At 37.7% G+C, this 12,636-nt stretch overlaps 1 protein-coding gene across 1 annotated transcript in view; it reads left to right on the forward strand.

Moving 5' to 3' along the window:
- AGBL1 (AGBL carboxypeptidase 1) overlaps positions 1–12,636 on the forward strand; it is an 832,111-nt gene that overhangs the window by 60,044 nt on the left and 759,431 nt on the right. Inside the window, exon 6 of the mRNA XM_044660138.1 lies at positions 7,453–7,490. Within this exon, the coding sequence (XP_044516073.1) occupies positions 7,453–7,490 (38 nt within the window). The remainder of the gene's footprint in view (positions 1–7,452; positions 7,491–12,636) is intronic.

Below are 12,636 nucleotides of genomic sequence, written 5' to 3' on the forward strand. Positions count from 1 at the left end.
TTTTCAATAGGAATGGATGCTGTATTTTGTCAAAGGCTTTTTCAGCATCTATTGAGATAATCATGTGATTTTTGTTTTTTAGACTGTTGATATGGTCAATTATGTGGATGGTTTTCCTAATGTTGAACCAACCTTGTATTCCCGGTATAAATCCCACCTGATCATGGTGGTTGATCTTCTTAATTACTTGCTGGAGTCTCTTTGCTAGTATTCTATTTAAGATTTTTGCATCTATGTTCATTAGGGAGATTGGTCTGTAGTTTTCTTTCTCTGTTTTTGATCTCCCTGGCTTTGGAATCAGTACCATATTTGTGTCACGAAAGGAATTTGGTAGGACTCCTTCTTTGCTTATCATATCAAATAATTTGTATAGTATTGGGATTAGTTGCTCTTTGAATGTCTGATAGAATTCACTTGTGAATCCATCAGGCCCTGGCGATTTTTTCTTAGGGAGTTCTTTGATGGCTTGTTCAATTTCTTTTTCTGATATGGGATTATTTAGGTATTCTATTTCTTCTGCTGTTAATCTAGGCAGTTTATATTTTTGTAAATATTCGTCCATATCTCCTAAATTGTTATATTTATTGCCATATAATTGGGCAAAATAGTTTTTAATGATTGCCTTAATTTCCCCTTCATTAGAGGTGAGGTCTCCCTTTTCATCTTTGATACTATCAATTTGGTTTTCTTCTTTCCTTTTTTTTATTAGATTGACCAGTACTTTGTCTATTTTATCTGTTTTTTCAAAGTACCAGCTTCTGGTCTTATTTATTAATTCAATAGTTCTTTTACTTTCGATTTTATTAATTTCTCCCTTGGTTTTTAGTATTTCTAATTTAGTTTTCATCTGGGGATTTTTGATTTGCTCACTTTCTAATTTTTTGAGTTGCATGCCCAATTCATTGATCTCTGCCCTCCTTAATTTGTTAATATATGCACTCAAGGATATAAATTTCCCCCTGAGTACTGCCTTGGCCGCATCCCACAGATTTTGATAGGATGTCTCATCATTGTCATTTTCTTCAATGAAATTGTTGATTGTTTCTATGATTCCTTCTTTGACAAATTGGTTTTGAAGAATCATATTATTTAATTTCCAATTAGTTTTTGATTTTCCTGTCCAGGTGCCCTTACTAATTATTATTTTTATTCCATTATGATCTGAGAAGGTTACATTTATTATTTCTGCTCTTTTGCATTTGTTTGCAATGATTCTATGCCCTATAACATGGTCAATCTTTGTGAATGTGCCATGTGCAGCTGAAAAGAAGGTGTATTCCTTTTTGTCCCTATTTATTTTCCTCCACATATCAATTAGATCTAATTTTTCTAGGACTTCATTCACCTCTCTTACCTCTTTCTTATTTTTTTTCAGTTTGATTTATCTAGATCTGACAGAGGAATATTTAGATCTCCCACTAGTATGGTTTTACTATCTATTTTCTTCTTGAGCTCTGCCAGTTTCTCCTTTATGAATTTGGGTGCTATGCCACTTGGTGCATACATACTGATCAGTGTTATTTCCTCATTGTTTATACTGCCTTTAATCAGGATGTAATGACCTTCCCTGTCTTTTTTAATCATATCTATTTTTACTTTGGCTTTGTCAGAAATCATAATAGCCACTCCTGCCTTCTTTTTCTCATTTGATGCCCAAAAGATTTTGCTCAAACCCTGAACCTTAAACTTCTGTATGTCCACCCGCCTCATATGTGTTTCTTGTAGACAACATATGGTGGGATTTTGGTTTCTAATCCACTCTGCTATTTGCTTCCGTTTTATGAGCGAGTTCATCCCATTCATATTCAGAGTTATTAACATCAGTTGTGCATTTGTTGACATTTTCGAATCCTCCCCTCTTCCTACCCCGTTTTTCCTTATACTTTTTCCTTTTAAATCAGTAGTTTTCTATTGAGCCGCTATCCCTTATCCCCTCCCTTGATTAACTTCCCTTTCTTTCCCCTCCCTTATTTTTCCCCCTCTTTTTGTTTTTAAAGGCCTTATGAATTCCCTCCCTCTTCTCCCCTCCCTTTTTTTGACCTCCCCAATCTCCTGCTCCCCTTGGTTTATCCCTTCTAACTTTCTCAGAAGGGTTAGATAAGAGTTTTATGTCCCAATGGATAGTATAGCTACTCTTCCCTCTCCAGGTTGATTACACTAAGAATAAGGTTTGATTATTACCTCTTAATGCTCTCTACCTCTCCTTCTTATAATAGTGTTTGTCCCTCTCCCTCCCATGCCCTCTTTGTGTGTAATAGAATATCCTATTTTCTTATTCACTCAAGTTTCTCTTGGTGTCCCCTGGTATTCACTCCCTCTTTCCCATCCCCCATGTCATCTTAGATTATTTAGTGTTCCACCCTCACCCTGTGAATTATTCTTCTGATTACTATAATAGTGAATATTATAATAGTGAATAGAGTTCACTACAGAGAATTATACATAACATTTCTCTACATAGGAATACAGATAATTAGATCTCACTGAGGCCCTTAAAAAGGCAAATTTAAAAATTATAAGTTTTCTTTCTTTCCCCTCTGTATCTTATTTACCTTTTCATGTTTCTCTCGATTTTTGTGGTTGGATATCAAACTTTCCATTTAGCCCTGGTCTTTTCTGTGCAATTACCTGGAATTCTTCAATTTTGTTGAATGCCCATACTTTCCCCTGGAAATATATAGTCAATTTTGATGGGTAGTTGATCCGTGGTTGCAGGCCCAGCTCTCTTGCCTTTCTGAACATCGTATTCCAAGCCTTGCGATCTTTTAGCGTGGAGGCTGCCAGATCCTGTGTGATCCTGATTGGTGCTCCTTGATATTTGAATTGTTTCTTTCTGGCTTCATGTAAGATTTTTTCTTTTGCTTGGAAACTCTTGAATTTTGCAATTATATTTCTGGGTGTTTTCTTTTCTTGATCAAATGTTGCAGGTGTTCTATGAATCCTTTCAATGTCTATATTGCCCTCTTGTTGTAGGACTTCAGGGCAATTTTGCTGAATTATTTCTGTTAGTATGGAGTCCAGGTTTCTATTAATTTCTGGTTTTTCTGGAAGACCAATTATTCTGTGATCTTCTGGTTTTCGGCCATAATCTTCTGGTTTTTGGCCATAATCTTCTGGTATTCCTTTTCAATCTGGTCATTTCTGGTGTTCAATTTGCTTATCAGTTCATTTGGCTTCTGAGCCTCACTTTCCAATTGCAAGATTCTACCTTTTAAACAGTTATTTTCTTGCCAGATCTCTTCCATTTTCCTCAAAATCTCAGTTTTGAACTCTTCCATAGCTTTTTTTATTTTTTTTATTTTTTTTTTTATTTTAAACCCTTAATTTCTGTGTATTGACTTATAGGTGGAAGAGTGGTAAGGGTAGGCAATGGGGGTCAAGTGACTTGCCCAGGGTCACACAGCTGGGAAGTGTCTGAGGCCGGATTTGAACCTAGGACCTCCCGTCTCTAGGCCTGGCTCTCAATCCACTGAGCTACCCAGCTGCCCCTTCCATAGCTTTTTAATTTGCTCTTTTTCTAGATTTTTTAGTTTCATGCCCAATTCCTTGACCTCCCTTTTCTCTGTTTTATTGATGTAAGGATTTAAAGATACAAATATCCTCCCCAATACTACTTTATTGGTATCTGTTAAATTATGATATGAGGTCTCCTCATTGTCGTTCTCTTTAATGAAATTATTGTTTCTATAATTTGCTCTTTGACCCACCCCATATTTTAGAATTATATTATTTAGTTCACGACTAATTTTTGATTTGCATTTCCCTGGATGCTTATTTAACAAAATTCTATTGCATTATGAGCTGTAAAGGATGCATTTATTAGTTCTGCTTGTCTGAATGGAGTTGTGAGTTTTTAAGTCTTAATATTTATTCAGTTTTTTGTGTACATGCCATGTACTTGTGAAAAGAAGTTATATTCCTTTCTAGTTCCATTCAATTTTCTTCAGAGATCTATTTGCTCTAATTTTTCTAAAATTTTACTCACTTCCTTTATTTCTTTCTTGTTCATTTTTTGGTTCAATTTATCTAGATAAGAGAGGGGGAAGTTGAGATCCCCTACTAGTACGGTTTTATTGTCTATTTCCTCCTGATGCTCATTTAGTTTCTCCTTTAAAAATTTGGAGGCTTTACCATTTGGTGTATACATGTTTGTTATTGATATAACTTTAATGTCTATGGTACCTTTTATCAAGATATAATTTCCTTCCTTATTTTTTAAAAAAACCCTTAACTTCTGTGTATTGGCTCCTAGGTGGAAGAATGGTGAGGGTGGGCAAAGGGGGTCAAGTGACTTGCCCAGGGTCACACAGATGGGAAGTGTCTGAGGCTGGATTTGAACCTAGGACCTCCCGTCTCTAGGCCTGTCCTTCCTTATTTTTTAATTAGATCTATTTTTGCTTTTAGTTTTATATGAGATCATGATTGCTACTCCTGCTTTTTTTTTTTTTTTACTTCAGCTAAAGCAGAATAAATTCTGCTCTGGCCCATTCCCTTTACTCTGAATGTCTCCCTGCCTCAAATGGGTCTCTTGTAAACAACATATTGTAAAATTCTGGGTTTTTTTAAACCCTTACCTTTTGTCTTAGAATCAATACTGTGTATTGGCTCCAAGGCAAAAGAATTCTAAGGGCTAGGCAATGAGAGTTAAGTGACTTGCCCAGGGTCACATAGCTGGGAAGTGTCTGAGGCCAGATTTGAATGTAGGACCTCCCATCTCTAGGCCTGGCTCTTAATCCACTGAGTTACCTAGTTGCCCCCATGATTTTGTTTTTTAATCCATTCTACTTTCTACTTCCATTTTATGGGTGAGTTCATACCCATTTAAATTCACAATTATGATTGCCAACTGCATATCCCCCTCCATTTCAGTTTCCCCTTTTTATACTGTTTTTTTCTTTCCTTTCACTTTCTCCCTCTTCACAAGTTTCTTGCTTTTAATTACCATTTCCATTTCCCCCTCCTTTGTATTACCACCCTCCCCAATCTTATTCCCCTCCTGCTTCCCTATAGAATAAAACAGGATTCTATATCCCAGTGAATATGGTTGTTATTCCCTCTCTGAGTCAATTCTGAGGAGTGTAAAGTTTAATCATTGCCACCCCTCCACTGTAATGCTTTTTGTGTGCCCCTTCATTTGAGATAATTTATTTCATTCTACCTCTCACTTCCCTTTTCTCTCAAAGCAATCCTCTTTTTATTCCTTGATTTGTTTTTGCATATAATGTTCTAGATTTCTACAAGTTTTGGTTCCTCTAAGGTGGTATGATGGCCTGTGAACTGGGAGCTGGGAAAGCCACCTCTACTGCTGATTCAAACTCCCCCAAGGCATTGCTGATGGCTCTCAAGGCCCAGAGCACTGTGAGCTTCCTTGTGCTGGCACTCACAGTATAACCTCAGGCTTGGTTAGGGATTCTTGGTCTCCCTCTGGACTTGCACAGGACAGGAATATTTCAGACTGCCTTGTGCTGGGGTCAGGCCCTCCATGCAAGTTTGGGCAAGGGTTCTGAGCCTCATCTTGTGCTTGCACCAATTAAACATACTAATGACTGACCTGCACTGGGGCTTGGGGCCTCAAAATGGGCTGGGACAGTGGCTCAGACTGCCCTGCACTAGAGTTTGGGACCTCATTGCAGGGCTTACACAAGGGCTTAAAACTTCAAGTGGGTATGCTCTGCTTTTGGCTTAGGTAGGGTCTTGGAGCCTTGAAGTTGACTTGGGTCAAGGTTAGGAGCCTGGATCAGTAAATGTGGGGTGAGGGAGCTTGCTGTTTGCTTACCCTGGTATTCCTTGGTATGTATGGCTTTTCTTTGAGCTTGTACTCCCTTCTCTCTCTGGTGAATCAGACCCTTTCTGCCTACCTTTCAAGTCATTTTCCTTTTGGTTTCTCTCACTCCAATATTTGTTTTTAAATATTTTTAAGGTTATTTGGAGAGTATTCTGAGAGCCATTCTAGCTTGCCATCTCCTCTGCCATCTTGACTCTGCCTCGACCACTATTCTTTAAATTCTAGTTTCTCTGACTTATGCTGTGTTTTTGAGGTGCATCATGATGCAGTTATCCTGTTCATCTTTCTAACTACTATTATTGGTAAACCACATGGATCAGAAGCAGTGAGGAAATAATAGCATTTATTTAGCAGAAAATAAAAGGAGAAGAGATTATTAAAGGAGTCAATCAAAATAATCTGCCTTCTACTTGGTGATCTTCATTTCTTCCTTCTAGTTTAGTTTTGTATAACAACAAAGCCAGAATATTTTGGCCAGCTCTAGGTTTTGCCACTGTGTACCTAAATAGCTTCAGGTCTTTGACCAGTTGCACTGGTACACTACAGAGGTCCCCCTGAATGCTATGAGCAGCCATGTCCAATGTTTTATTACAGGCGGTTCTTTAGCTGTAGCTTAGATCATTTATCTCAAATAGTACATTGCTGACATCCACATAGCAGGGGTTAGGACAGGTTAGCTGGTTAGAGAATCAGCAACAAAACAGAGGAGAAAGGGGAATACAGGTTTCAGCATTCTGAAGTTTGGTCACCAGTTTGGCTGATAACTCATTTTAGAACCTTGGACAGGTAATTCAAAAGGGAACTGAAAATGCCCATTGTTTTAAGGCCTACATTTTTAGCTTTACATGGAAGTGGAAAACAGCTCAAAATTTAAAGTAAAACAACAAAAATATAACCCTCCCAACTTTTTGCACTAACATTTTCAAAACCATTAAAATTTTCATCCAACTGGACTGGCTTCCTTGGGCTTAACACCATAAATCTCAACTGGCAGATAAATTTCTCCATAGGCCTATACCAAAAAAAAATTCATCCTCATATACCCATCTTTATTGTAAAGTTGGTAATCTTTCCATAGAAGACAGTGATGAATTTGGAAAAAAATATCACAAAAGAACAGCTTTCTACTCTCAAATATTAGCTTTTCCCTCCCTTTTCATTCAATGCATGAATATTTTCCATTTGGTCTGTAGCATGGTAAATGTTGTAAGAATTTTGCATCTTGTTACTGTATGCTTGAGCTCCCTTTCCATCTCGTATATTTCCCCTTCTCTCTCTTCTTCCTTCCCCTAAGACTCATCTGGGGTCTCTGTGTTTTTCAAGCACAGATTCAGAGACTGGCATCAGCTCTGGCAGGGAGGAGCTAGGGAAAAGAGACATCCAGTGAGGTGGTGGATAGAGGGAGGGAGGAGGAGGTGAAGGGATATGTTCTGGAGCAGAAGGTACTCCTGGGACATATTAAAAAGATGGACACTTTGCCCTAGTGCTATTTCTGCATTTATGCCTTTTTAATGGTCCAGTAGAGAGATCAATAGGATGTGTGCGACCAGGTTAGTAATGGGAATGTTAGGTGACAGCAATGAACAAGATGGTTATGGAATCTACAGGCTAATGAAAAATACTGCTGAAAACTGACTCCCCCCTTCCTTTTGTTTCCCTTCCCCCAGGGCTGCCACGGAAGTTCTTGCAGTATTGCTGAAATCCAGTAAGTGCCTCTTTTAAAAATTATTTATTTTCCTCACAAAGGTGAATGAACTGAGCTTTCTTGCTGTCTCTATCTAGCTTCCTGCCTATAAAACAATGAGGCAGAGCTCTAAGGAGTTCTTTGGAGAATGTCACTTTTATGCTGTGGGCACAGGTTCATCAAGACAATTAATATTGTCCCAAATAGCAGCATCCTTGCATACACATGCCTACATGTTTGACCTCATAATCCACATGTCTGTGTCAGGTCTTAGATTCCAGAATTCTTTCCTACTTCTTGTTTAATTGACCCCCAAAACCCACTGAAAACAATAGCAGTATTGGAGTGGGCTTCAAGTGTCAAGAGGAATGGGAATATCCTGTAGATTTAGAATGTGTGTGTAGGAATTAATGGATAGAAGAATGTTTGGTGACACCAATGTCACACATACCCAGGAGAAAGGGATATTGCCAATTATTTGGACAGTGGAGCCAATTATTCTGAGTATAATGCCGACTCTCCTCTTAGTTATGCAATTCAAATTAAAAAAACGCTTGAAGATGGGGGTAATCTTAATTTGACCTAACTAGATGGAGTCAAATTTCATAATATTAAATACTATACATTTGGTGTATAGCATTATCTAATGTTTTTTTTTTTTTTAGGAAGGAGGAGTCCAGGCCTGGATCAGTGTGGTCAAGGCTGAGTAGGGAACCTCTTTCTATTGGTAGAGGCCAGCAATCAAACTCTAATAAATATTTATAGAGAACTGCTTGAGGTACTAAAAGTTTAAATGACTTTCCTGTGGTCATAGAGTATCTCAGAATATATCAAAGGTAGTCTTGAATCTAAGGGTTTCTGTCTCCAAAGTTGATTCTATATACTTCTCTACATTATCCCGTTCCTCTTTTTACTTTGTCCTTTATATCTGACATATTTGAATTTGGATCTTGGCTTTAGTACTATGTTTCTCTAGAAATGAAGATCATGTATTTTTTGAGAATCTGATGTTTCATAGAAACAGTATATAACCTGTGACCCAGATCTGGGCTCATACATATCAGGTCTAGTCCTGATGGCCTAACCCAAGGACAGTCAGTTTCTTTTGTTAACTTGTTACCTTTAACTCAAATTACTCCAGGAAAATCCTTGAATATGCTCATATATATTATGTTTCTTTCCTCAGAAGTGAGAAAAAAAGAGTTCCCAGTTCCAATACAAACACCATAGATAGGAAATGCAAATTGAATAATGGATGGCTAATATTTCACCATTTGGAAAAATCAGATATCACTCACAGAACTCCATAAACAGATTAAAAGGAAAAAAAAAACAAAATAAAACAGAACAGAACAAAACAAAATATAATCCTAAATTTGCCAGTCACCTCTCCCAGGAAATACCCTAAATTGGGGTTATTACTGTGATGATTATTTGACATTCTGATGAAAACATCTTTCCCATAGAGTCCTACACCTAGAGTTGTTTTGAGATTCATAGTAATAACCCCTAGTTTAGGAGACTCCCTCAAAATGAATGCATTCTGGGGGCAGCTGGGTGGCTCAGTGGATTGAGAGCCAGGCCTAGAGATGGGAAGTCCTCATTTCAAATCTGGCCTCAGACATTTCCTAGCTGTGTGACCCTCATTGTCTAGCTCTTACCATTCTTCTGTCTTGGAATCAATACTGTGTACTGTGTATTGACTCCAAGACAGAAGGCAAGGGTTGTTTTTTTTTAAATGAATGCATTCTTTGAGGATTACTGAACAAGCAATTCTTTTCCAATTGGACCTGCAGAGACCAACTTATTCACTGTCTACTTTCCACATAGGACATTGATTAAGAGGTATGCAGATGGTTCTCTTCTTTCTTCAGGGATCACACTGTATCAAGAAATGCCTTTATTATTCCCCAAAATTTGATCCTTGAACTTTCAAACCTGAAAATTTTCAAACTTGGGGTTATTCCTTAGGCAATGCATAAAGAATGTCCTTTTCTCTTTAGAAAGGCATATCCTATGATTCTGTTGCCTTTGAGAATTTGAAATTTCCCTTCTTCTGTCTAAGAATCTAGGGTTCATGAATGTTTTCTATGAGCTACCCTCTTAGGTTATATGAGCCCCAACATGTCTACTTCTGCTGTGTACCTCTTCATCATCTCTAACATTACTCCAGCTATTCTCATGTCAGGCTGAGGAAACCCAGTGTCAGGTCTCTGGTCTCTGATATATTCAAAAGTTAAAACAATAAATAAAAGCAGAAAGGAGTCCATGAATTTGAGTTCCAGAGCCATCTCTCTAAAGTCACCTGATCAAGCACCCAGAGTTCAGCTATGTTTTTGCCATAAATCACAATGAACTTGTCAAAAGGTAGAGGGAAATCTCACCTCTCCCATTATCTTGCCACAGTCTGAAAGAAGACACAAATGGAAAGGCAAATAGGGAATTCTAAAGAGATAGTGAGTGCTTTGTCAGCTTACTTTTATATGCCATAGAGAGATGGCTCCACTGACTAGTCTATTCTGAATTTTAGCCAGGTAATCATCTTGGATTTTTCCATGTCCTTTTAGAAAATCACCTATGGTCTTGCCCATACCATCAACTGTCCTCAAACAAAAGCCCATCCTTTATGATCTCATCAAGCTGATTAGAGAATTCATACAATTGTTGGAGAGCTTCCCTGATCAATTACTCCTAAGAGTTTTGACTATTCAGTTTAGTTTAATTCAAGTCTGTAAATATCTTTTAAATGCTTATTATATGCAAAGCATTATGCTACATTTTTGGGGGGGGGAGAGAGAGACAGAGATAGACAGACAGAGGAAGCAAAGAAGTAAAAAAGAAAGAAAAGAGAAGAAAAGAAGAGAAAAAGAAAATCTCTGGCCTCAAACTACTTACATTTCAAATAGAAGTCCTTATCTATCTTTCTGCCAACATTGGCCCCTGAACCAAGATGGTTCATAACTATTGAGTACAAGTTGTTAAGCAAGAAGGGAAAGAGCTACAGTGAAATTCAGGTTATAATGGTAGACCTTTGAATTAAAATGACGAGTCTTGGGGGGCAGCTGGGAGGCTCAGTGGGTTGAGAGCCAAGCCTAGAAATGGGAAGTCCTGGGTTCAAATCTAGTCTCAGACATTTCCTAACTGTGTGACCCCCATTTAACACTTAACCCCCAATTGCCTAGCCCTTACTGCTCTTCTGCCTTGGAACCAATACACAGTGTTGATTCTAAGATGAAAATTAAGGGTTTAAAAATTAATTTAATTTTAAAAAGGATGAGATCTAAAGCATTAGATGTCATGCAGTTGTTATTCCTTTCAAATTTCTTGCTGTTTGCCCCTTTGGAGTAATGGTACAATCAACTTATCCTAGTACTTATAATAATAAAGGTCAGTGACATTGAAAGTCTATTTGTCCCTTCTCTGTTGGTGATACTAACACCACAGTAACATGATATGCAGCCAGCCATAGCTTCTTTGTGCTAAAACATTTGTGTTCATTGTTGATTTATAAGACACGAAATCACCAAATAATATAAAATTGTAACATACTCATGTTTAAAAGCTTCTGTAGGTCTAAGAGGGAAATTCAGCTATTTTAGTATTCATGTTGTACTATCCTTTGCTTATTAGATGCCAATACCATTCCATAGAAGCCAAAGCCCAAAGGCAGAACCCATTATTTTAGTCTAATTGATACTGTATGCTAATCAATAAAGTTAAAACCAGAACACAAAATTGGCCATGTTTTGCCTTCTACTTGCCAAATTGTTGATCTTGACCCTCTTCTAGTAAGGGATTTATACATATACACATATACATACATACACATGTATATATAAATCTGTGGTTAGACAAGATACTATCTAAGCTCCCTTTCTGCTTCGTGATTTGATGACTATGATTGTTGAAGGGTTAGGTCTTATTGAGCTTCCAAGAAAAAGCGAGTATGTAATTTGAGGTATATACATGTATTCACATGTTTCAAAATATTTTCCCCTGCTAAACTGCCTACCTGATTGAGGATCCCCTACATTAGAATCCCATTCCTTTGAGTGAAAGAGAAATAGAGGAATTAAAACATTGGAGATGGAGTCAGAGGACCTGAGTTTGAATCCCACTTTTGCCACCACTTAACTACCTTTTGTGACCAACTAGTCAAACTAATCTCTTTGGTTAGTTTAGTGTCAAACTAACCTCTTTGGGTCTCAATTTATTCATCCTTAAAATAAAAGGGTTAGATTAGATTGACTTTTAAGGTCCCTTTTAGCTCTAAATCTATGATCCTAGGATGTTCTGGAAATTCCCCATTCAAATATCACATGAGCCTCCTTTAGTCTTTTTCCTATTACTACAGATAAGTTTATCTGGCATAACCAATTACAACCTTTAAATGTAGAAATAGAAAAATAAAAATCCTGAGATACAGGATGGATACATTTTACCTCTCTTTGGAGAGAAGAACATTTGGGTAAGAGTGGTAGTTATTGTCTAGGGGACAGAGAGAATGGAGCACTGACATAGAAAGGCAAACCTATGCATGGTAGTATCTTCACTGAGAGAGGAAGGAAGAGGAAGAAGGAGATGTTTCCGAAGAGGAAATAGAGGTAAAAAAGATGGACATATGTGGTCACCATAGAGCGAATAAACCACATGCAAAATTTTCTCTTAAGACCACCCTAGCATCCAGCTACCTACTCCATGGTAACCAAATGTAGGCCAGATAGCAAAGGAGTCAACAGGATCAAAATATTCCCTTTGTCTCCTCATCTTTGCCATGAGGAGGGAGAATACAGTTGGAAGTCTCATTTCTCTTCTTGTCTCAGCAGTTATAGATCCTTGAAGTTAAAAAACAAATCTCTGATCCAATAGACAGGTTTCTCAGTAGTTATATGGGCCTAACACAAATCCCATGCATTTTCTGCAAAATACCTGTCTCATCCTCTCCTTTCTTATCTTCCATTTGCTCTACCCCACTCCAGGCAAACACACACACACACACACACACACACACACACACACACACACACACACACACTCACTCACTCACTCACTCTCTCACACTCCACCTCAGCAGAACAAATGATAGACTGAATATTTCTGAAATGAAAGCTTTGGCCTATTATACTTTATCCCATCCAAAATCACTTAGCTTTTTATTACCGGAATT

The sequence above is a fragment of the Gracilinanus agilis genome, chromosome 2 (genome assembly GCF_016433145.1).
Source record: "Gracilinanus agilis isolate LMUSP501 chromosome 2, AgileGrace, whole genome shotgun sequence".
Taxonomy (NCBI): Eukaryota; Metazoa; Chordata; class Mammalia; order Didelphimorphia; family Didelphidae; genus Gracilinanus; species Gracilinanus agilis.